Source organism: Hypanus sabinus, chromosome 22 (genome assembly GCF_030144855.1).
Source record: "Hypanus sabinus isolate sHypSab1 chromosome 22, sHypSab1.hap1, whole genome shotgun sequence".
NCBI lineage: Eukaryota > Metazoa > Chordata > Chondrichthyes > Myliobatiformes > Dasyatidae > Hypanus > Hypanus sabinus.
The window spans coordinates 34,378,877-34,404,884 of NC_082727.1; the positions used below are offsets into that span (position 1 = coordinate 34,378,877).

Here is a 26,008-nt window from a genome sequence, read left to right on the forward strand (position 1 = left end):
CAGACTTGGAGTCATCTGCAAACTTGCAGATCCTATTTACCACATTATTATCTAGATTGTTGATATAGATGATAAACAACAATGGACCCAGCACCAGTCCCTGTTGCACAACAGTAGTCACAGGCTTCCAGTCAGAGAGGCAACCACCTATTATCGCTGTATGGCTTCTGTCTAATCCATCTTGAATGCCAAGTGACTGAAACTTCTTGACCAACGACCCATGCAGGACCTCTTCAAAGGCCTTGCTAAAGTCCACGTGGACAACATCCACTGCCTCGCCTTCATCAACTTTCCTGGTAACTTCCTCAAAAAACCCCATAAGTTTGGTTAGTCATGATCTACCACGCGTGTAGCTGTGTTGACTATCTCTAATCAGCCCTTCTATCCAAATACTTATATCTTCAGTCTCTATAAATATCTTTCAATAACTTGCCCACTACTGATGTCAGGCTCACCAACCTATAATTTCCTGGCTTATTCTTATAACCCTTCTTAACAACAGGACATCAGTTATCGTCCAGTCCTCTGGTACCTCACTTGTGGCTAAGGATGTTTTAAGTATCTCTGCTAGGGCCCTTATAATTGCTGTACTAGTCTCCCACAGGGTCCAAAGGTACACCTCGACAGGCCCTGGGGAGTTAACCACTCTAATTTGCCTCAAGACAGCAAGCACCATCTCCTCTGCAGTATGTATACAGTCCACTGTAGCTTTGCCTCACTTCTGTAGTCTCTGTCCGTCTCCCGAGATAGAAAAAAAATCTTTTTAAGATCACCTTTGAATACTTTTTAAGATATGATGTATAATTGACAAAAATGCTTCACCTCACCTCGCCAGTTCAGTGGCGCCGCAGTCTGTTCTGAGCTGCCACAAGAGATCAAGATCGTTTGTGTGGCCAGACCCTTCTCCTACGTCAGACTACTTTGGTACACCTTCCAGACCTGTGTGGGCTGCTAGGGAGTCAAACTGCCACATGCATGTGACTGAGGTAATAACCGCAGTTCACGTTGGCAACAGCCGGCTGAGCGAGCATGCTGTGCCACTTTACTGTCAGTAGGGGGCAGCCTTTACCACAGGCCGTGAGACCTACAGCTCGGACACGGAGAGAAGGAGCAGATAGATATCAGAAAAAGGCTAGAGCCAAACTAGATTGTTCTTTGTACTTGTTTTGGCCAGTTAACAATTCAACTAGCTGTGATATCAGATTGCTGAATCACCATCAGTCTCACATCTTTTCCTCCCATCATCCACCTTCAGCTTATCTACCAGGCAACAATAAAATCTCAAATTAGGCATTGTCTGTTGTATTGGAATATCAAGACGTGCCCTACTGCAATGAAACATCAGTTTATCATATATAGGAGAACATTTATTGCATAGTAAGTTGTCAGAGTATGAAGCTTGGACACAGGCTACGGTTGAGCCAAGTCAGTGTCAGTATCCAGTTTTGTTTATCGGCGTGGTCTTGCACTGTGTGGCATTACACAGAAGCTGGTTTCTGCTGTCGAAGGGACTTCTCTTTCCTTTAGAGGGTGACCTCCGTCAGATCTCAAAATTAAAGCCTAGCTTCTCAACATCCTTAGACCCAAAGGTCGTGCGGAAGTCCAAAATTTGAGGCCCGGTGATCAGAACCACAAATCTGGGAGTCTTTGTGAGTCTGCTTGGGAAGTCAGGGCCCAGCCTCTGTGAGTTCACAAGTCTGCTGGAGGCTGGAGTCTGTCATTGTGTTAGAGGACTGTGCACGTGCATTGGGTTGGCCAGCGGAACAGGGCTTGTTCTGCTGTTTCTGCTTGGTGTGCTCTGTCTTGTACTGTTCTGTGCCGTTCGGTTGAGCCTGATGCGATACTGTGTTGGCACTGGAATGTGTGGTGACTCCTACAGGCTCGGCCCAGCACACCCTTGGGTGTGCTGGTTGTCAGCGCAAGTGACACATTTCACTTCATGTCTCGATGTACATGTGATAAATAAATCTGAGTCTGAATCGGTAGCAGGCACACCGACCCTCCCAATATTCACGTAGCATATAATGGGCACGCACACAAGACAGCCCCTCCATAAGAGGCAATATCTAAACTCCTAGACTTGGGCTTGACAGCAAAGAGCAAGAATGAGTGAGCTAGCAGAGTGTCGTCAGCAGAGGGTGGCTTGAGTACTCACAGTGAGTGATGTCAGCTTTGGATATGCAGCCATTCAACTGCTCTAGCTAAACACTGATAGTAATCAGTTAGAAGTTAGAAGAAGCATAATCCCATCCCGATATACAGATTTTTATCAATTTTTGTAGTCTTATCCTGTGCTGTGAGATTCCATTTATAGGACCTTCCTAGATAAAATGAGGAAATTGTCATAGGAAACATTTTAGGTATTAATCCCAAAACACTGTTAATCCAATAACACACGTGTCTTTGCACTGGTATCTCCTTTTGTGGATTTGTAGTGAATTGTATTTGATAGCTCTCCTATAAAAATCTTCAAATATGTTGTTGTGTTATGGACATTATTTTAATGAGAGTTGCAGTTTCTAAAAATATATACATACATCGTAACCCCAGGCTCAACCATACCTTGGGTCCAAGCTTCAAACTCTTGGCAACTTTCTGTGCAAGAAATGCTCTCCCATGCTGTTTCCTCACTCTTGCTGACAGGTTTAAACTTGTGCTCACCACACAGCACCTGCCTCCCCACTCCGCTACAATGAAATAGTCGTATTATTATAAATCTATCAGGAGCATTCAAAATTTTAAAAACAACTATTATTGTGAAATTTCCTGAAACTCTAAGTCACTACCAAACCATGTCCTCAAGATTCAAAATATGGGGATCTAATGTGATAGCTCTGGGCCAGATCATGCTGGGCACAGCTGCTGCCTCACTCTCCAGAAGTTATGCTGTCTGGATGTTGAATGTTGGACCAGTTGATTCACTGCAGCAGAGAGGTGTTCTGTTAAGCAGAAAGGATCACTGCTATCACTGGCATATAAACAGTCCAAAAATGTCCATGACAGAAATATTTAAAAACAATCCCAAAAAATTGTTTGTAAAGATTCAAATGATTAAAGAACTTCTAAAACTAAAAACAAGAAACTGGAAATGCCATCAAATTATTATTTCCTTCTTCACCTAAAACTATAAATAAATGTAAAACATAGAAAGAAGATTTTTCAATCCTAAGTTGTGAACTAATATAAAAGTAATTTTATACTTCTGTCATCTGATTTATTACATTAAAGAATGATATTTCTTTGCAATAATTGACACAGATGTGATGAAGAGGACTGACTGAAGTATAAATTATACAATAACGATGACCCACAGAAATCTTTTTGAAATTATCCTTTTGATTTTATTATTGAATCTACCAAAGTGAGCAAGTAGTTTGAAGATTTATTGTTTACAACACGAAGAAAGAGTGGAAGTAGTTTCAAGAACAAGATCCGATCTATTTTCAATTTATATTTGTTAGAGTGAGGCAGCATCAAGTGTACAAGCACTTTATTAGAACCAGAACCAGAGCATTGGTTAAAGTATTAATGTCAGTTTGGTTGGGTGGGGTGTATAGAATAGAAAAAAAGGAAAAAAAGGGGAGAAAAAATTGGATTCCCAGAATAATTTACCCCTTACTCAATTATAGATCAAGATAGTTTGAAAAATAGATTGAATTTTATTGCTAACAATTCATTATCGGAACTATAATCCTATGGTTTATTTAGAGACACTAATCAAACTCAGATGAAAGAAAAATCAGATCAAAATATAAAAATGGATTGCAATTCAGAAAGAAAAAAAACCGAATAAGATTCCTTTCACTTGTAAATTTATTTCTACCCTCAAGCTTTATGGTATGTTACAGCATGAAGATTATTTGATCTTCTAGCCAAAAAATGCTTATCAATTCCTCTTATTGTAATCAAGTTTATTTTAATATTTATAGAAACTTTTTCAATTCACAGGATATGAACCATGTCTACCCTACCTTTCTTTCATTACAGGAAAATGGGCAGAGGAAATATGGAGGTCCCCCTCCAGGCTGGGAAGGCCCACCTCCTGAGAGAGGCTGCGAAATATTCATTGGGAAAATACCACGGGACCTTTACGAAGATGAACTTGTACCAGTTTTGGAAAAAGTAACGATTTATACCTGATTGTTAGAGTATTAAATATAATTAGCAAAAAATTAGCTTATGGAACTCTGAACAAGGGGAACATTTGCTGATGACAAGCACCAAGTTGTTTAAAGGAGCATATACGTATGGAACTGAATTTTGGAAGCCAGTTTGTATATGGTACACCATTGTGCATTTGGTACACTGGAACAATGATGAACTTCTACCCTTTTGACATGAACTATATGTAGGTCCACCTCAGCCTGGATTACGTGCAACCTATACATACAAACGAACATTCCAGACACTGGCGGGGTGCATTTGCTGGCTGCTGTAGGGATGCAGGTGACTGTTCTTTGACACTAGCTGGAACTTTGCCGCATTGAACCCAAGAAATATACATCAGGATTAACACACTGATGTCTATTTTGCAAATCCATTCGACAGACAAGTGTCCAAGCCAGCAGTGGTGTCCTTTTTAAAACCAGCAATAGCACTTAAAACCTCATCTGCAATAAAATCTTTTAAAACAATATTATTAGCTTCAGCAAACACGAGGAAATCTGCAGATGCTGGAAATTCAAACAACACACACAAAATGCTGGTGGAACACAGCAGGCTAGGCAGCACATATTATTAGCTTGAGGCTTTTTTTTTTCAAATCAGCTTTGTTATAAAGTGTGGCAAAACAAGACTTAAAATGCTTCTCTGGACTATCACTCCTGTAGGATAACCAACTTCTGCAGGCATCTTCTGCCGTGTGGGAACTCATTCACTGCAGCATTTCCTACTTGCAAACCGTTCCAATTATGAACAGCTCTTTGAAGTTGAACCCTGTCAAGTACACCAATGAAAGGAAACCCTAGCTTCTATGACTGGATTCAAAACAGATTAGGACAATCACTCATCTCTTTAGGGTTTCAGGTAGATATTTAAAGATTTCCTTGTTTTCCCATTATTTTCCAGTATCATTCTCTCAGGCTTCCACCAGCTTTCCTTGAGATAGTCAACAACAGCCGTTAGGAGATTCGTTCCTTTTCCTCTTTTTCTTAGTTAGCAGAAATCCAGGTGTAATTGTAAACTGATGATGTGTGAACTTGTTTGTGCATCCAGCTGTGCATTGTACATCTGCCTTGGATAGCACAGTAACTTGGTAAAGCAAGGACCAGATTCTTTAAACATTTAACTTTCCTCTGGCTGATTGATGCCCTTCACTGATTGGACATAGTGAGCGACTAATCAAATAAATCACTGTGTTTACGCTCCCTTATTCATTCACCTAATGCACAATATTTTGCAGTTGTTCACATCTTATTTGCCATCAATGTGTCCAATATAAAAAAAATTGCTGCTCAGGTTTCTCTTTCCAATGTCTTGGTTGCTTTCTCTGAGTGAGTTCCACGACCACAGCTTTAAACTGCTAATGGGTATTTGGAATGGGAATCTCCCAATTTGGGATAGTACATCCAATGCTCGCTTTATTGCACAGTACCCCAAAAATTAGTCTTAGATCACTGTCCTTTGAACAAAAACTCTTTCTCGTCCAGGATTTGACACCCCAATGCTCTTAGTTGTTTGTAGAGTTTCTTACTCAATTTCAATTCAGGCTGGTAAATGCAGGAATGGAGACTAAACTAACTTTACACACTGAATTCTAAAAATGGAAATTAAACTGATATTATAGGGCTGAGTTCAATTATTGATCTATTCGATTAATTTCCAGTTACAAAGCTAATGTAGTATTAATATGCAATTATAGAAGTTTTAAGTATTTTGCACAAAATGGCACCATTTTAAGGTACTTAAGCTCACTTTAATCAGGTTTGGCTTTCTTTTCCGTGGCAGACGTCTATTGGCATTGGTCTTAAAAAGAGTTGTTATAGAATCCAATAAATTCAATATTAATCCAATTTCTCTTATGAAAAAAGAAGCAGTATCTTTACGGTTTTTCCATAAATTGGGTGCCCACTGCCCACCTATGCCAATTAAAACACAAGAGGTTGTACTAATGGTAACTGATGGCTTTCCAGGGAGCTTTTGCTATTTTCTATCCATGGTTGCTGCTCCGTTTATCTTTCCTCTTATATACACAATCAGGCATTTACTGTGGTGTTTTCTCCAGCGTAATTTGGCATTAGTTGGTCATGGAGTCTTCAGACTGAGAAAGTTAACAAGGGAATATTTGTGTTTCCTTGTATGATCTAAAATCAGAGAACCAGATAAAGAGGCTGAGTGAGCTTGTGAATATCAATCCTGATCCCATCAATGAGAGCGATGACAGAATTCTCACTGAACTTTGAACGGATCAGAGTGTGTTTTGGACACTGCCTTGTACAAATCAGCACAAACAATTACTTGAACTCAATAATGACAGCACTTTTAAGATTTAATCTGGTTTACGGCCAAAGAAAGAGTTTTCAACTTTCATGATGTCAGGGCTTCTCAAAACTCTTTTCAGCCAGTGAAGTACCTTTAGTAGTGTAGTCACAATTGTAATGAAGAAAATACAAGAGCAGATTTAAACTCACAAAAGTTCCACTGGGTAAATGTCCAAATAATCTTTGACGGCCAGTTTCATGCAAGTAATTGTGACGTCTCATTATTCTTTCTCTTTCATTTATCTTGTCTGAGCTAAGAAGCTAGATTCTTTTTCTCATTGTTTTCTGATTTCTTCCCTCAGATCGGAAAAATATACGAATTACGGATGATGATGGATTTTAATGGCAATAATAGAGGATATGCTTTCGTTCTGTTCACCAGTAGACAGGAAGCCAAGGACGCAATTAAACAGCTCAATAATTATGAAATAAGGTCAGTTAACAAAAAAGAGACATACAGGTGTTGTTTATCAAAATTCATTGGGCGCAAGAGTTATGTAATTCCATCTTCACTGCTCCATGATTCCTGAAGTTTTGTAGCATGTACCATAAAGTAAAAATAAAGAAGATGAACAAATACCACAGTACGACTCACTACACGCTATACTGGCAAGTAACCCAACCAGCTCACAAGCCAGATAAGGTTGACGAAAATCCAATATTTACTTTTGCAGGGCATGTCTTCTATTGCCTCAATTGTACAAACATTGGTTTTTGCTGCAGTTATCTTCAGAATCCAATCACGTACAAAAACATTTATATGTTGGTCGTATGCCAGCTGAAGATAAAGTATCTCCTTGAGCCCCTCAGCATTAGCGGATGCTGAAATGCAAGACGCGGGTTGAAATCAGGATCTTGTTTAGCATGATCTATATTTTTATTCTGGATCTCATTTTAGCCAGAGCACGCAGATTTTTTAAAAAAATTACTAAAGCAAAATAAAATCACATTTTCTTCTGAACAGCAGTTTATTGTGTGCTGTCTGAAGAGGTGTTAAAAACAGATTCAATATATAAAACACTGATCATCCAGCAACTGACTGTTTGGAAATCCTGAGGGTACAGCACCTAGCTCACTGATTAGTCTAGAGTGCAAATTTGGAACCCTGAATGCATGGCCAGGAGTGGGGTCTATACTGTTGGCCAGGTGTGTGGCAAGGTGAAACTCAACAGGTTCTGTTGAGCAAACACAGGAGATTCTGCAGTTGTTGGAAATCCAGAGGAACACACACAAAATGCTGGAAGGGCTCAATGGGTCAGGCAGTATCTATGGAGAGGAATAAATAGTTGACGTTTCAGGCCAAGACCCTTCATTGGTTCTGAAAAGAAGCCAGTATTAGAAGGTGAGGGAGGGGATGGAGTACAAGCTGGAAGGTGATAGGTGAAGCCAGGTGAGGGGGAAGGTAGATGGGTGGGGGAGGGTTGGGATGAAGTGAAAAGCTCTATTTAGTACTCCGTTTAAACTTTTTTCTTTTCAAATCTTTTTATTATTATTATCCAAAATAACATGAGTAAATCGAAGTAAGTAACACTTACAATGTTTCAAATGAGAAAAAAAAACAATATTAAGGATTGAAAAACTAAAACCCTACTAACGCAAGAAAAACTCATTGTATTCACTGATATAGGATTATCATTTAAATGCCGACTAAGTTTGCTAGCTCAGCACCATTAGCGTGGATGCCATGTTATCAGAGTTTACTTTAATATTTTTATTAAGATTATTAGAGTTAATTTTCAACTGGGAATTGTATGCATGGCTATAAAGGAAAAATTTGCATGCTCTGTGGAACCAAAAATAGGTGTGCAGCTAATTTCAATTCTCTTTCAAGCATATTGGATTGAATATCATCTTCCCATGAAAGAAAATTCCAAGGTTATTTAACCCAACTTACTCATATTACTGACTTCCCTCCACAGAAACGGTCGTCTCTTGGGGGTGTGCGCAAGTGTTGACAATTGCCGCTTGTTCGTTGGTGGGATTCCAAAAACAAAACAAAGGGACGAAATTCTGGCCGAAATGAAGAAGGTTACAGAGGGGGTTGTTGATGTCATCGTTTACCCCAGTGCAGCAGACAAATCCAAAAACAGGGGCTTTGCCTTTGTGGAGTACGATAGTCATCGAGCTGCTGCTATGGCAAGACGAAAATTGTTACCAGGTTTGAAACGTTTCATTAGATATTTCTGCATGGAGCCATTGGCAGGTAGAATATAATGCATCTGTTGAATTTTCTGCCTTGAATGTTAATGTACAACTTTATTATGGAGATCTTTGCGTTTAATGTATCAATAAGTTAATTATGAAGTTATTTTTCTTAAAGTGTTGTTAAAATTCTGAAAAGATTATTTCCTAAGTTGTTATGTTTGTGAACATCTCTACCGAAGGAGGTGTAAGGTGCTCCTACCCTCCACTAGATTGCTGGTCACCTCCGGCAAGGTGTAACACCAGCTTAGTCCCTCCCTTCCCCCAGAGGTTATGTGACCTCTGGTGCTGAGCAGACAGCCCCTGATGATGGCAGGGGTCACCCGTATTGTAAAGCCACTGCCCAGAAGAAGGCAAACTAGTTCTGGCCATGACTACGATCGCCCACGTCATACTGCACGGCACGTAATGATGATGACTATTTCAGTCATCCTCAGAGGTAAAGTACAAATATCAACAACTTGCTCAATAGAGGCAACGAGACAGTACACCAAGAGATAGGGAAACTCCTTCAGCAAGGCTCCAAAGTTGTTGTCTATCCAGTATGATGTGTTCCCTGGGCATCAGGAAAATTGCAGCCTCCCCACACCTCTTTGCAAGATCCCTTACTTAATCTTCACCTGACAATTCTATTGCTATTCTGTAGCGATGTGCTACACACAGCGCTGAAATAACGACACGCATTCGGTAAGTCATTTCGAGACTAGTTTATTCAAACTTCGCAGCGCTGGCATTTAATCCCTAGCGCCCGCCCTCTCTGGGCGGAAATGGCGTCAGAGGTGCATTACCAAAGTCTCCCCTCGTGCGCTGGCTATTTGTGAGCCGGTTCGCCTGCGCAGAAAGTGGGTCGCCACATAAACCGCCCCCCCCCAAAACCAGTGATACACCCCCCCAATGTCCACAGTCTGGATCAGCCACTGTTTGGGAGGCCTGCCTCTGCGCCGCGGTGCCTGAACCTCGACCAGCTGCGCCAAGTCCACATGGGCCGGTTTGAGTCGGTCCACCGTGAAAACCTCCTCTCTCCCCCCAGTGTCCAGAACATACGTGGACCCGTTGTTGTTGTTGATCACCTTGATTGGCCCCTCGTACAGTTGCTGTAGCGGTGCCTGGTGTCCGCCCCTTCGTACAAACACAAGCTTACAGTCCTGCAGGTCTTTGAGTACATGGGTCGGGGTCTGTCTGTGCTGTGAAGTCGGTACGGGGGCCAGGTTGCCGAGCCTCTTGCGTAGCCTGTCCAGGACTGCTGCGGGTTCTTCCTCTTGCCCCCTTGGGGCTGGTATGAAGTCTCCTGGGACGGCCAGGGGCGCGCCGTACACCAACTCAGCTGACGAAGCGTGCAGATCCTCTTTGGGCGCTGTGCAAATTCCAAGCAGGAGCCAGGGAAGCTCGTCCAACCAGTTAGGTCCTCTCAGGCGGGCCATAAGAGCTGACTTCAAGTGACAGTGGAAGCGTTCCACCAGTCCGTTTGACTGTGGGTGGTAGGCAGTTGTGTGGTGTAGCTGTGTTCCCAACAGGCTGGCCACAGCCGACCACAGGCTGGAGGTGAACTGGGCGCCTCTGTCGGAGGTAATGTGGGCCGGTACCCCGAAGCATGCTACCCAGGTTGCAATCAGTGCTCGGGCACAGGAATTGGCAGATGTGTCAGTGAGTGGGACCGCCTCTGGCCACCTCGTGAACTGGTCCACCATAGTTAGGAGGTACCGTGCTCCTTGGGACACTGGTAGGGGGCTCACGATATCCACATGAATGTGGTCGAACCTCCAGTGGGTGGGTTCGAACTGCAGCGGGGCTTTAGTGTGCTGCTGCACCTTGGCTGTTTGGCACTGCACGCACGTTCTGGCCCATTCACTGACCTGCTTGCAAAGTCCGTGCCACCTGAACTTGCTGGAGACCAGCCAGACGGTTGTCCTGATAGATGGGTGTGCCAAACCATGTATGGAGTTGAAAACTCGCCGCCTCCAGGCTGCCGGGACGATGGGGCGAGGTTGGCCGGTAGCCACGTCGCACAAGAGGGTCCTCTCACCTGGGCCTACGGGAAAGTCCTGCAGCTGCAAACCCGAGACTGTGGTCCTATAGCTGAGCATCTCGTCGTTTGCCTGCTGCGCCTCCGCCAGTGCTGCATAGTCCACCCCCAGGGACAGGGGCTGGACAGCTGGTCTGGAGAGTGCATCCGCCATGACGTTGTCCTTTCCTGAGACATGCTGGATGTCCATCGTGTACTCGGAGATGTAGGACAGATGTCGCTGCTGGCGAGCCAACCAGGGATCAGACACCTTCGTGAACGCGAAGGTCAGCAATTTATGGTCTGTGAACGCGGTGTTCTAAGAAGTACCTGAAATGCTGGATTGCCAGATACAGTGTCAACAGCTCCCGGTCGAAAGCACTGTATTTGAGTTTGGGTGGTCGTAGGTGCTTGCTGAAGAACGCCAAGGGTTGCCAGCGCCCCTCGATGAGCTGCTCCAGCACCCCACCGACTGCTGTGTCGGATGCGTCCACCGTGAGTGCGGTCCGAACGTCCGTTCTGGGATGCATCAGCATCGCGGCATCTGCCAAGGCTTCCTTGGCTTTAACAAAAGTGGCTGCGGCCTCCTCGTCCCAAGTAATGTCCTTGCCTTTACCCGACATCAGGGTGTACAAAGGGTGCATGATACGGGCTGCTGAAGGGAGGAAACGGTGGTAGAAGTTCACCATACCAACGAACTCCTGCAGGCCTTTGACCGTGTTGGGCCAGGCAAAGTGGCAGATCGCGTCTACCTTGGCAGGCAGAGGTGTTGCCCCATCTTTGGTAATCCTGTGGCTCAGAAAGTCAATGGTATCGAGACCGAACTGGCATTTGGCTGGGTTGATCGTGAGGCCGAAATCACTCAGGCGGGAGTAGAACTGGCGGAGGGAGGTGGGACAGATGCTCCTGACAACTGCTGCTGGCTATAAGGATGTCGTCTAAATAAATGAACGCAAAGTCCAGGTTGCGTCCCACCGCATCCATTAGCCTCTGGAACATCTGTGCGGCATTCTTCCGGCCGAATGGCATTCGGAGGAACTCAAACAGGCCGAACGGGGTGATGAGTGCTGTTTTGGGGATGTCTTCAGGGTGCACCGAGATTTGATGGTATCCCTGGACGAGGTCTACTTTGGAAAATATTCTTGCCCCATGCAGGTTTGCTGCAAAGTCCTGTATGTGGTAGCGGTCTGGAGTTGTAGCCTCGTTCAGACTGCGGTAGTCACCACATGGTCTCCAACCCCCAGCTGCTTTGGGCACCACGTGCAGGGGGAGGCCCATGGGCTGTCGGACCTCCGTACAATCCCCAATTCCTCCATCCTCTTGAACTCCTCCTTCGCCAGGCGGAGCTTTTCCAGGGGAAGCCTTCATGCGTGGGCGTGGAGGGGTGGTCCCTTGGTCGGGATGTGGTGCTGTACCCCGTGTCTGGGCATGGCTGCCATGAACTGCGGTGCCAGAATCGATGGGAAGTCCGCCAGGATTCTGGTGAATTCGTTGTCCAACAGCGTGATGGAGTCCAGGTGTGGGGCCGGCAACTTGGCTTCACTCAGGGAGAACGTCTGGAAAGTCTCGGCATGTACCAGTCTTTTCCCTTGCAAGTCGACCAGCAGGCTGTGAGCTCGCAAGAAGTCCGCCCCCAGGAGTGGTAGGGCCACCGCGGCCAGTGTGAAGTCCCACGTGAACCGGCTGGCACCGAACTGCAGCTGCACTGTGCGGGTGCCGTAAGTTCGTATTGTGCTGCCGTTTGTGGCCCTCAGGGTGGGTCCTGGCTTCCTGTTGCGGGTGTCGTACCCCGTTGGGGGCAAGACGCTGATTTCCGCTCCGGTGTCGACCAAGAAGTGGCGTCCCGACTGTTTTTCCCAGATGTACAAGAGGCTGTCCTGGTGGCCAGCCGCCATAGTCATTAGCGGCTGTTAGCCCTGGCCCTGGCCCTTGTAGAGTGGGCGACAACAGTGGGCTTCTGTGCCCCAGCGCTGGTGGTAGAAACACCACTGTTCACTGGCCTCCTCACTCCTGCCTCTGTGTTGTGTGCACCTCCCTGCCGGGCCTGGTCTGGTCCGCTGTTGGGCGCGTGACCTGGTAATCTGACCGACGGACGCCATGCTCTCCCTCTTGGCTTTCCCACATCTGCCTGGGCCCACCTTCCGGGGGTCGCTGAAATCTGCGTCAGCCGGCAGCAGATGTATGTCCTCGGGCAGTTGCTCCAGGAACGCATGCTCGAACATGAGGCAGGGCTTGTGTCCGTCAGCCAGGGCCAGCATCTCGTTCATCAATGCTGATGGCAGTCTGTCTCCCAAACCGTCCAGGTGAAGCAGGCGGACACCCCGCTCACGCCGTGAGAGGCCAATGAGCAGTGCTTTGAATGCTTCATATTTGCCTTCTTCCAGGGGCGACTGTATGAAATCCGCAACCTGGGCGGCCGTCTCCTGGCCAAGGGTGCTCACCACATGGTAGTAACGCGTGGAATCAGAAGATTTCTGCTGAATCTGGAACTAGGCTTCTGTTTGGCTAAACCACACGCGTGGTCGCGGCATCCAGAAAGTCGGCAGTTTTAGCAAAACTGAACAGATGAAGAGTCGGTCATCTTTGTTCCAAATCCCATTTGGACCGTCGGGGTCACCAATGTAGCGATGTGCTACACACAGCGCTGAAATAACGACACGCAGTCGGTAAGTCGTTTCGAGACTAGTTTATTCAAACTTCGCTGCGCTGGCATTTAATCCCTAGCGCCCGCCCTCTCCGGGCGGAAAGAGGTGCATTACCAAAGTCGCTCCCCGCGCACTGGCTATTTGTGAGCCGGTTCTCCTGCACAGAAAGTGGATCGCCACAATTCCATATTTCTATCTGTGTGTCTGGAATAGTTCTATGTTCTATTACTATCATTCCAGTGGGCCAATGATAGTGAAATAAGAAGAGGATTTGAATGTGCATGACTTCCAGCTGCTTCTGGTGTGAGGAGGAATGATTTCAGTGGAGAAGCTTTCTATTGGAATCTCATTTTGCATCTGCCAAGGACAGGCATAAAACAGCTGATCCAGAGCTTTAGTTGTGAGCCCGTTGCCAAGTTAGATCCAGTTGTGAGTTTTGCTTCGGTATCAAATCAGCTCCTCTTTGTAAATAATGGCAGTTCTGATGGACAGATCACAGTGCAGACAGGGAGGATTTATTCCAAAAACAAGGTACTTCAAATACCAGAAATTGGAAAAACAAAGAAAATGCTGGAAATACTTAGCAAGCTGAGCAGCATCTATAAAGAGAGAAATAGTGCTGATGGTTGGAACCACCAGTACAGACCCATTGAAATTCAGGTTAATCCCAGTCACCCATTACACTACCTGATGCTGAAAACAACACAGAAGCAGGCCTGTTGAGTCCAACTTACCCTCAGGTGATTGCTCTTGTCTCATTCCCCCTCTCCATATCTTCCTGTAGCACTACAAACTACTGATTATTTCTGCCATTAACCTACATTGAGGGGTAATTTCCTATTGCCTATTAGCAAACTAGTGTATATTTGAAAAGTGGGAGGAAGTCCACAGGGCCATAGAATGGAGTGCCACAGTTAACGCAATGCTGTTACAGCACCAGCGGCCTGGGCTCAGTTCTGCCACTGTCTGTAAGGATTTTGTACGTTCTCCCCATGACCACGTGGGTTTCCGCCAGTTTCCTCCCACATTCCAAGGGTGTACAGGTTAGTAGGTTAACTGGTCACATGGGAGTAATTAGGAAGTGCGGGCTCGCTGTTACCACACTATCTCTCTAAGTAAAGTAAAAAATGGAGACAACACCTGAGGTAGAATCGAACTGGGGCCCCTAAACCTGTGGGGCAGCTGTAAAGGGAAGGCAGGGTTTGTAGTTGCCTCCAACACTGAACTCCACTCGTGACAGAGGCCAGTTTCACAGCAATAAACTCTTGCATCCAATTGGATCCCCGTTGATTTGAATGGAATCTGTAGGACAAGAATTTAGAAGGGAAAGGGAAGAGATCAAAATTGTTTTGCTTTATTTGAATGGTTTGAATCATTTGCTAAAATTTTAATAGCTTTTATTTTTATTTAGAGATACAGCAGGGTAACGGGCCCTTTCATGCTAACCAATACACTCATGTGACCAATTAACCTATTAGCCTTTACCTTTTTGGAGTGTGGGAAGAAAGCAGAGCAGCCAGTGGAAATTCAGGAGGTCACCAGACAAATGTACAAACTCCTTATATGCAGTAGCAGGAAGTTAGCATGGACTCTGGCTCTGTGGTAGCATTACGCCGGTTGCCATGTTGCATTCTTGCTTTTCCTACAAGAACTCTGCACGTTCCAGCTGAGGCCCATTCCAATTGGTTTAGTATGATTTAATAAAGGCGGCCGTAGGATGAAACATCACATAATTAAGTTTAGGCTGAAGAATTTATTGATCCTGTAGCCTGAAACTGCATTGTAAGGAAGCAGTTTTACCATGCAAATGCCTTGCCACTCAAATGCCCTTGAGATTCCAGTAGAGTTCTCTTTCTGGCCATATGAAATGAGCAAAACCTGAGAGAGATCTTCACATGTCTTGGGAAACATCCTGGTTTTGAAATCCCATGGAGGATCATTAAAACCTTTGGGTAGCTTTTCAATTCATCCCATTCCCCTGCTCATATGTAGCTGCATAGGGAGTATAAATCTTTAAGGAGGGTGTATTCATTACCAAGGTGCTCCAAGCTGAAAAGTCATGAGTATATCAATAATAAAAGAACCAATCACCAAAAATTAATTGAACAACAGAGCCCTGCACCATGGCCTGGCACCTTTGGTTTTCACACAGTGTATTCTTTAGTAATTGACAGAGACTGCCTGTTCAATTTAGGAAGGATTCAGTTGTGGGGACATCCAATTGCAGTGGATTGGGCTGAGCCAGAGGTTGAAGTCGACGAAGAAACAATGTCATCAGTCAAAATCTTATATGTACGTAACCTTATGCTTCCAACCAGTGAAGAAGCAATTGAAAAAGAATTTAGTAGCATCAAACCAGGTAAGGCCAGGAAATGGCAACATGAGCAGAGTATGAATGGGAAGTATTTGTCTGATTTCAGAGTTGTAGAACATTTTCTTCAAGATATTATTTTTGCAAATGCAGCATCAGCTGGTGATATTGGTGCTGGCTTTTACTCAGCTATCACTATATGCAACAGATATTCATTGATTAGAGGACCAGTTGAGCAAGAGATAGACCACCCAGCCCTTCATTCAAGCCCGTGCCCTTTCAACCTTGTTGATCACCATTTTAACCAACCACTGAACTTAATGGCTTCAACAGAAAGCCAACATCTTTCTTCACACTTTAACTTGATTAACTGTTTGGGGAAGAGCACAAAGTGCCTCATGACTTAATTCTGAATTGCATTGGTCTAATTTTAATGTTACATTCTCTTGTTCTGGACCCACCCCTCAAAGAAAATATATATTCTCTTGACCCATTCTATCAAACCTTTGATTATCTTTTAATCTTGTCATCAAATCTTTTATAGCTGCAGTGTCCTCTAGTAATTATGCATTACCCTCATTCTAAGACAGAAACTGTATCTATTCTTCATATGGTGTCACATGCAGAATTGAGAGCAGTAGCCCAAATAAATTCTAAACTATGTAAACTTTATAACTAAGCCATAACTACCTTTGTATGTAACTCAGCCATCCATTATTCTTTTAGCCATTTTGATTTTGTTCAATCTTTTTTTGTCATCAGTTTTATTAGTCAGGGCCAATGGTTGGTGGTGGGCAGGTGAATTGAATATCAGTTGTCCTGCTGACGACATGACTTGAGCAGGTCTAACCCTCTGGACCAGCTGATGACCCTCTAGCCATCCTTTTTGGATGATTGTATTAGTGACTGAAATTATTTTCATGGCTGTAATTGTTAAATTGATCACCATCAAAAGATCTGGAAATGTGAAGTTTTGACTAAGCACGACAGTAAGCTTGAGCATATTTTGAACTTATGTCATGTGGCACATTGTAACGTGTTCATGATATCTTTACTGTCTATTGATGCAAATAAAAAAAGTTTTTCTGGGTTCTGTGCCCTGATCTGTTGCAAATTGGGGCACAATTGGCTGGCTATAGTTCATGAGATCAGGCCAACAAATACTAACCAGGAATTTGTTTCAGCTGCTGCTTGGAATTTATGTGAACTGTGCTCTAATATTTTGATTTCAGGCACAGTAGAAAGAGTAAAAAAAATCCGAGATTATGCATTTGTTCATTTTGTAACTCGAGAAGATGCAATTAACGCCATGAACGCAATGAATGGAAAGGTACAGTTGGAATTCCAAATAAGCAAGATACACTATTGGTAACAAGTTGGAAGGCAGCAAAGTTGACGTGTGTTTTCTTTCCATTCCCTTCAGGTATTGGATGGTTCGCCAATTGAAGTCACACTGGCCAAGCCTGTAGATAAGGACAGTTATGTGCGTTATACCCGAGGGACAGGGGGCCGAGGGGCAATGATGCAAGGAGAATATACCTACACGCTAGGGCATGTGTATGATCCTGCAGCTGCCTACCTTGGTGCTCCTGTTTTCTATGCACCCCAGGCTTATGCTGCCATTCCCAATCTACGGTTTCCAAATAAAGGACATCTTGGTGGGAGGGGAATGTTCCGGACTCCCTCTGTGAGAGGTAAACCTTTCCACTCGCTTTTCTGTCAGTAGTTCTGTCCTCCAACAAGAGTAACAATCGCAAGCATTTTTACAGCACCTATTCTAAATATTAAAGTCTGGTTCCTTGATAAGTTCCAGCAGCTTTCAAAATAGGCTGCAGAAATTCCTTTATGTTTTAAGATAATGTAACAAAGTAGGAGAAAGATTTGTGATCAGGCTTCCAGCATTGATTTGCAATCCTGAGGAAGTATTTCTACCTTTTGACAAAAAAAAGGAAGAAATATATCGGGTCTGTGCAAACATTTATCATTCTGTCTTTGCAGAGACCTTTAATTTTAGAAAGGTGACAGTTTATTTGTATTGCGATAGATGTTCCGGAAGATGTAATGCATCAACTGAACTGTGTTAAAACTGCTGTTCTACAACAGGTAGCAATAAAGTATTTGATCTTCAAGTACTGAATGCACTGAAAGACAAACAGGTATTGGAATGGTGTGTAAGTGTGCATGTGTCATAGAACCAGCAGAAGAAAAGGGTGAAGATTGAAAGTACAGTGACAATTTCTGGATTCGTATGAGATTCTTTAAGAACAGGGCTAGTATAAGCTTGGGAATGCCTTCAAGAGAGTGATGAGAATCTAGCTCATCTCTGTGATAGTGAGGTCTTCATATTTCACATTAAGTGGAAGACATGAGCAGTTCAAAATAGCCTGCTTTCCATCTGCAAAAACTTTCAGTTGTATGTTGACCTGGTCTGGTTAAGACAGAAGTCTTAGTGTGTGGGTGACTGCAATCTCCTAATGCCACAGTTTTTTTTTGGGAGACTGAGTCAGAATTAAACCAGATCACAGAGAACAAGTGAAACACAATTTCTCCCAGATTATTTATTTACTTATTGAGATACAGAGTGGAATAGGGCCTTCTGACCCTTCGAGCCACACCTCCCAGCGATCCCCCAGTGCCTAATCACGAGACAATTTACAATGATCAATTAACCTTGTGGGAGGAAACCGGAGCACCCAGAGGAAACCCACACAGTGACGGGGAGAATGTACAAACTCCTTACAGGCAGTGGCAGGAATTGAACCTGGGTTGCTGGTACTGTAAAGTGTTGTGCTAACCACTATGCCACTGTGCCATAATTGTAATGTTCAATTGCAATGTAGTTCTCTGAACTATCTGAGCGTTGGTTACAAACTGAGGTTATTGCACCTCCTTTCAGATGCATTTGTAAAATAAGGATAGCAAATGTGTTGGAACTGAAAAGCTGCAAAGTTTGATCAGTAATGTAAAAGAAACTTTGCTGAGCAGAATATCCAAAGTCTGTTTCAATGGTGCAGAAAACTTTTTTTTTATATTTTCTTTTAATCTGTGAATCTATCAATTTTATATAGACAGATGCATTTGATCATGATGCTGTCTTGAAATTAGTTTGGAATTTCTATGTGACATTTAAACTATAGAAAATGAAACAATTTACCTTTGGGAAAGACTTCTGATAAAATAATGGACTTCTAATTTCATAAATCTGTTTAAAGTGTGTCTGGTAGCTTATTAAGGAACTGGCTGAAGTATGAGGGATACTTACTGTAACAAACAAATAGTTCTTTGGGTTGTACTACAAAAGCATGTCATGGATATTAATCGAATTAATTCTTCAGGAATTAAACATGATAACCAGGTCTCTGTCAAGAAATTGCAAAATTGGTGAAAATATTTTGAATTGCACTGTTCTGTTTTTCTGAGTGGTTTACATTCAATATGGAAATGACAAAGCAGAATCATATCTTAATCCATGCATGTTTTAAATGAAGGCTTCACCGAGCGTTTTGAAAGATGAGCTGATTGGAAGTAAATTCCCAATGGTTTGTAACATGGGATTGATGTGCTGTTCACAAAAATATCTGTGGCACAAGGGCTTGCCCCAAGATCTTCCCCCTCGCCCATACACCATTATTTCTATTTAGTAACCAATGGTTAAATTCACTTAGTTGTCCCCATTGTTTATGATCCGGAAGAATGTTTAAACCATGCCATTTCCCATTAATTTAAATTAATGTTAAGCTTCATACACTCATTAATCAGTGACTGAACGCCGTCTTTCAACAAGCTTGGTGATCAAGACTAGCCTCTTCATTTCAAAATGAGAATCAAAGTGATTTCTGGTGATTCAGTTTAATGCCTTCTTGCATTCCTAGAAATTTACATGAATGTACCTGTAGGGGCTGCAGGAGTTAGAGGGCTAGGAGGACGAGGTTATTTGGCTTATACGGGTATTGGACGTGGTTATGCAGGTTACCACGTGAAAATGGACAAAAGGCAAGAGGAGAAACTTTATGACCTCTTGCCTGGAATGGAGCTCACGCCAACCAATCCAGTGACCCTAAAACCGCAAGGAATAAAGCACCCATCTCAGGTAGGAGATATTACTAGTTGCTACAAAAGATATCAAAACTTTTCGTGAGCTGCAAGTTTGTTCAATTAAACTAATAAGTGGTCAAAATGAAATTGTGTTTTAACACAGGTCTTAGAAGATATTTGTCAAAAGAATAGCTGGGGACAGCCTGTTTACCAGCTCCATTCTGCAATTGGACCAGACCAAAGACAACTCTTTGTATACAAGATTACCATTCCTGCTCTTGCCAATCAATACACAAACATGTAGGTTATACATTTCATCTTGTGTTATCTTTTTACAGCTTATGTTTTTCTCCATAGATAACACCTACTTGTCCAATTTACCAGCCTTGACTGTAAAAATGATGTATGTGGAATGAATATGTAAACGGTTTTAAAGTGATGTAGGCAGGTTTTTCCATAGCAAGGTGTCACAAAGAGCAATGTGATAGCAATCTGTTTTTTAGCAATACTAGTAGAACAAGCTCTATCAGCAAGGATACCAAAGAGAGCTCTCTTTGAAGCTATGTGTTGGATCTCACATTCTGGAAGCACTCTCAATAGTGTGTGGAGTTTCCAGGCATGAACTAATCTGGAGTGGCCCTTGAACCTGTAACCCATTTGACTTGAAAGGTAGGAGAGCTTCCAACTGAGTCATACCTGACTTCACATTGTAGTAGTGGTTTCATACATCTCCACACTGCTTAACCTCCAATACCATTGCAAAGTTAGTTCAACATTTCCAAGCAGCTTTGGAAATCCAATCGCCCTTCCAAAGAGGACCATTTCACTCAGTGTGATCTCATCATGGAGCAGGAAATCCTTTTGGCTCATCTTTGAATTATTTATTTAGAGATACAGGGCAGAACAGGCCCTTCTGGCCCAATGAACCACACCACACAAATTCACCCTAGCCTAATCACAGGACAATTTACAATGACCACTTAATCTCCCAACCGGTATGTCTTTAGACTGTGGGAGGAAACCAGAGCACCAGGTGAAGACACACACTCTCATGATAAAATAAACATAACAACTTCTTACAGATGACGCTTGAATTGACCTCCGAATTCTGACAACCCGAGCTGTAATAGTATCTCACTAAACGCTATGTTACCATGGCGCCCCACAAGTCCATAGATTTGTCTATTGTTTATTTTTAAAATGGGTGCATTTTGTAAATCTCTACTGGTGTTGAATTTGAGGGTTATAGAATGGAGATTTCATTTCATTTCCATTACCTCAATGAGACAAAGCGATTGTGTCTGATGGATAGTTAAAATATTATTCTCCTTTGGTAGTAAATTCAGATCAGTTAATTAAAAGCCAAATCTTACAGGACCGTGTACAAATGACTTACGAGGACAAACTCAAGTGAAACCTTTGGCTTCTCACCTCCAATTCCACGTCATTGCTGCTACTTTAATAGTCAAACTCTGAGTAGCAGAGTGAATCCCAGCCATCCTCAGGGGGTTTGTTAAGAGAGAAGTCAGAGGAGATCCACTATGATATTGCTTGCAATGAAGCACTTCTGTTCCAAAGAGAAATTGGATAGACTAGGTTTCTTTTCCTTGGAGCAGAGTACTCTGGGCTTGGGGATGATTTGAATGGGAACTGATGGAGTTATACCGAATCATGACAGTGAAAAATATCTCCCCCTGGTAAGATGGAATAAGTTTAAGATGTGAAGTAAGAGGTTTCAAGTGAATCTGAGTAAGAATATTTTCACGCTAATGTGCTTGCAATCTGAAATGCACTGTGAGGTGGTAAAGGTAGGTACCAATACTTAAGAAGTATTTAGACAAGTACATGAATCTCCAATGCATAGAAGACTTTGGAATGAGTGCTGATAAATTGGATATAATAGAGATAGAACTTGATATTCAGTGTTGATATAATGCATTAGAGGACCCTACTTCTGTGATTCTATTATTGTGTAAGTTCAGCTTTAGGAAGAAGCAGACTTTAAAGATAACCTTTAGGAAGTTCTAACAAGATCGCAACCGAATTATGAAGGTGTTGTAAAGAGTAGATAGAGAGATGTTTCCACTAATGGAGGTGACCAAACCTAGAAGCCATTTTGGAGCTTTTTTCACCCACAGAGTGGAATATAAATAGAACATGCTTAAAACATTCATCAAGTCAAGCAGCATCTATGGAAGAACATGCAGTAAACATTCCAGGCCTTGGACCCTTCCCCAGTTAACTGTCCCTTTTTTCCACAAATGCTGCCTGATTTGCTGAGTGTTTCCAGCATGTGCTGTTTTTATTTCTGCCTTCCAGCATCTGCAGTTTTCTGATTGCATTTGTAACATGGACCTGGCTGTCGTGAGTGGGAATTGGAGGACTATCTAAAAGGAACAATATAGGAGGAAGAAAGTGGGCTGGCATGGTAGCGTAGTGGTTAACACAGTGCTTCATAGCAGCAGTGATCTGGGTTCAATTCCTTTTGCTGTCTGCAGGGAGTTTCTGTGTTCCCAGGTGCCCCCATTTCGTCCCACATTACAAAGATGTATGGGCTAGTAGGTTAATTGTCACATGGATGTAATTGGGGGACAAGGGCTCTTTGGGCCAGTAGGGCCTGTTACAAAGCTGTATCTCTAAGACTGAGAATACTTATTAAAGGGGTAGAGGGAGACATGGACAGAGGTAGCTGAAGTAGGAATGTGAGCAACAAATGCTGATGTAGCCTGGTTTCTGTGCTGTAAATTCAGTGTATGGCATACAATTACTTTGAACTGTTAAATCTCGATATTATTTACCGAATCAATTCGATGCCATGCTTACATACTGCAGAGGATTGCGTTAGATGGTGTATATGCGTAACTGAAACAGTCAGTTTTCAAAATGAACCATATATTGTTTCCTACAGCCAACCATTCACACCACCCAAACTCTGCACAGCTGTGGAAGAAGCCAAAAGTTATGCTGCGGAACACGTACTTCAGATTCTTGGTCTCCAGATAGAGGGCACTGAGCCACCAAATGCAGCTTTCACAGGTATGTGAAGGTCTGTACTGACACCTTGAGCAACAATATCTATTCAGTTAGTTGGCGTGTTGGTAAAGAATTGTTATTTATCATCCGTTGTGCATTGCTTGCAAACCTTTTGTGTGTTTCTTTTACACAAGAACAGTGGCCTAGAATGTGGATGTGGACACACAGGGGCTCCCAGCCTTTTTTATGCCATGGGCCAACACCATGAAGCAAGGTTGGAAACTCCTGTCAGTCACTGAGACACCACCTGTTGTGGCGCCTCTCTGCTCCACTGACCTGGGTTCAGTCCTGAACTCTGCCTGTGTGGAGTTTGCATGCCCTTCCTGTTACTGCAGGGATTTCCTCCCATTAGCCCTCACAGAAAATGTGAAATTTTCCCTACAGAATTCACAAATCACTATCAGAAATTCTTGCATACAAAACAGAAATATATTCTTACAAAAGTTAAGTGAAAACTAAATTAACAGTATTTTTTTAATTCACTCTTTTTGACACAATTTCGATGCATTTTGTGTTACTAAAAATTGACCGTATTCTAGAAGAACAATCCTCCATAATGAGAGGGTCGCCTGTAGATCTAGATGGTTAAAGCATGTTACACGGATCCACATCAATAGGAGTGCTGTGATATTAGTTACGATTTGTGGTCGCCTTCACCAGCAGTGAATCTCACTTTGGTTCAAATTGAGAAGTGATAGCTGTGATTTACTGGCCTGAATGCTAAGGAGGGGTCAGCTTACTGCCCGCAGGGAGCACTTGCTCAGAAACGTGTGTTTTTTCCCCCTAGTTTGGAAGAGAATTCTGTACATAAGAATCAGTAATCCAACAAATCATAAGCACAAGAGATTCTGCAGATGCTGGAAATCCAGACCAACACAGATAAGATACTAGAAGAACTCAGCAGGTCAGGCCGTACCCATGGAGAAGAATAAGGAGTTGACATTTAAACTAGCTTCTCTTCTCCTCTCTTGCCCCTCAGGTTGCTCTGGAGACCCTCCTCCTACCCTTTCAACCATGACCTCGCCTATCAGATTCCTCCTTCTTTGACTGCTTACTTTTTCCACCTATCACCTTCCAGCTTCTCACTTCATTCACCCACCTACTTTCCCCCTCACCTGGCTTCACCTCTTACTTGCCACCTTGTACTCCCTCCCCCTCTCTCACTTTTCTGGCTTCTGCCCCCTTTCTTTCCATTCCTGATGAAGGGTCTCAGCTTGAAGCATCAACTGTTTATTCCTTTCTATTGATGCCGCTTAACCTGCTGAGCTCCTCCAGTATTTTGTGTGTGCCGCTCACTAATCCAGCATAAGTAATGTGAAGTTGGCTGTTGTAGTTAACAAGTCAATTCCTTATTTATGAGGCAAAGGATGATCCTCAGATACAAATAATCAAAAAGGCCAAAGAAAACACATGGAAATGGAAATAATAGCATGATAGCACCTGAAGCTGAATGTATTAACTCAAATGGTAACTATCACTCAAGGTAATGATTGCTTTGCCTCTTCTTTCAGGCAGACCTCTGTGTATGCCTGCCTCCTACTTGGCTTCATCTACTGATCTCCCATTCCCATGTTATGCTGCAGGATACGCTTTATCTGGCCCGGCGTCTGCTCTGGCAGCTACACAGCTGAAACAAGCTGTTGCCTTGGGACAGGACCTGGCTACATACACAACTTACGATGGTTATCCAGCCTTCGCTGTGCCTCCCCGTGGAGATACCTATGGAGCGTTCTGAGAGGAAATGGACACTGATGAGCAACGTTGCCAACACAGTTTTGCAATGTTGACGTTAAATTGACAGCCAGATGTAGGAAAAGATTAATAGAATTATTCAAATGATTCAAATGACCTGGAGTAAGGATGTGATTTCAATAATACCTAGAATCTAATTAGAATGTAATTCTGTTCAGCTACTATACATGTATATAAGTATACATTAAGGATGTATCTTAAGTTAAGAGATCTTTTAAAACAAAGCAAAAAAAAAAGCTATATAGCCCTTTAATATTTTTATATTTCTCAGGTATAAATTGGCCTTTATGTTTACATTGTACTTCATACTTTTGCCATACAGGATACTTGGATATTAGAAAAATATTGAAGTGTTTTGTGTAAGATATGTGTGACTCTTGTAGGTATATGTAGTTAAAAGGTATCCAATGTTGGACCCTGTATTTACTGATGGAGTTCATGTTTACTAAATTTCAACACATCATTTAGGTCGCCTTGTGCCAACAGCAGAAATCTGCTAAGGTTTAATCTAACTGTGATGCCAAAAAATAAAATGTTCCGACATGAGCAGATGCTATGAAAAACATATCTATTTCCATGTATAAAGTGAGAAGTATCTTTCAAGCTTAAAAAACAAGAAGAAAAACTTTAAAAAAAGCTTAAAAGTGCAGCTGCTAATATATTATTCAATTAAATTAGATACCAAGTTGAGTTTTCTTCAGTATTTACCACTTTACCATTTTAAAGGCAGTCAGTTCCTTTTCTCTGTTGCTTTGGCTGTTTCTTTTTCTTTCATTTTAAACTGGAACAAAACTTTGCTTTATTGTGTTTAGAAGAGCATTGATGTTGTATTTGTGCTTGGTTAGGTATTCAGGAAGGTGCCAAAGCAGCAAACAATGGTAACAGTATTAAAACACACCCTACAGCGTTCAGAAACTATTTTTGTACCCAGTTTTAAAAATATCAATGTTTGTACAGAATGTAACATTTTCTCTCAGATACTGAAATGGTCACGAAAGAAAATTATAGAAACTGTTATCAAAGGAAAATTATTGACTAATAAGTAGATACATAAACTGGCACCATGAAATTATAGCAATACTACTTTGTGTCTGTTTAATTATAAGTTATTAAAGGAATATTGTAAAGCCATAGTGTGTTTCATTGCATTTTAACTTCTTTGTCCATTTACCATCAGAGTGATGTAAAACGTGTCTTCATCAATGATTTTTTGGATGTATCAGTAAATGTGACACACACAATTAAAGATATAATCATTATTAATTGTGTTTCTGGTAAACATTTTACACAAATACACTTCACTTGTTAGGTTACAAATCAGTTGCCTATATTCTCACCAGAAGTGCGTGAGCATGTAAATATATTTAACAGTAGAACACGCACCAGTACTGAGTGTGCACTGCACTGTCACAAGTATTTTCATCCTGATGGAACATCCAAACGAAGGCACGTCAGTCCTCTCAGGTGAACATAAAAGTTCTTGTGACTCTAATCCCAAAAAGCAGAAGACTAATCTTTCTGCACCAACCAATGTGTATCCCTTAACCAG

General features: G+C 42.6%; 1 protein-coding gene across 7 annotated transcripts in view; it reads left to right on the forward strand.

Moving 5' to 3' along the window:
* Window positions 1-25,590, forward strand: part of a1cf (apobec1 complementation factor) — a 41,059-nt gene extending 15,469 nt beyond the window's left edge. For 2 of the 7 annotated variants that reach the window (XM_059947431.1, XM_059947437.1), the window contains 10 exons: window positions 3,988-4,122; window positions 6,782-6,912; window positions 8,399-8,637; window positions 15,523-15,687; window positions 16,872-16,969; window positions 17,063-17,333; window positions 19,512-19,729; window positions 19,838-19,974; window positions 22,583-22,710; window positions 24,219-25,590. In XM_059947431.1, coding sequence (XP_059803414.1) covers window positions 3,988-4,122; window positions 6,782-6,912; window positions 8,399-8,637; window positions 15,523-15,687; window positions 16,872-16,969; window positions 17,063-17,333; window positions 19,512-19,729; window positions 19,838-19,974; window positions 22,583-22,710; window positions 24,219-24,442 — 1,746 coding nt within the window. In that variant the 3' untranslated portion in view covers window positions 24,443-25,590. Of the gene's footprint in view, window positions 1-3,987; window positions 4,123-6,781; window positions 6,913-8,398; window positions 8,638-15,522; window positions 15,688-16,871; window positions 16,970-17,062; window positions 17,334-19,511; window positions 19,730-19,837; window positions 19,975-22,582; window positions 22,721-24,218 lie in introns of all 7 variants that reach the window. The other 5 variants (XM_059947433.1, XM_059947432.1, XM_059947434.1 and 2 more) reach the window with 5 other exon arrangements.
* The last annotated feature ends 418 nt before the right edge of the window (window positions 25,591-26,008 follow it).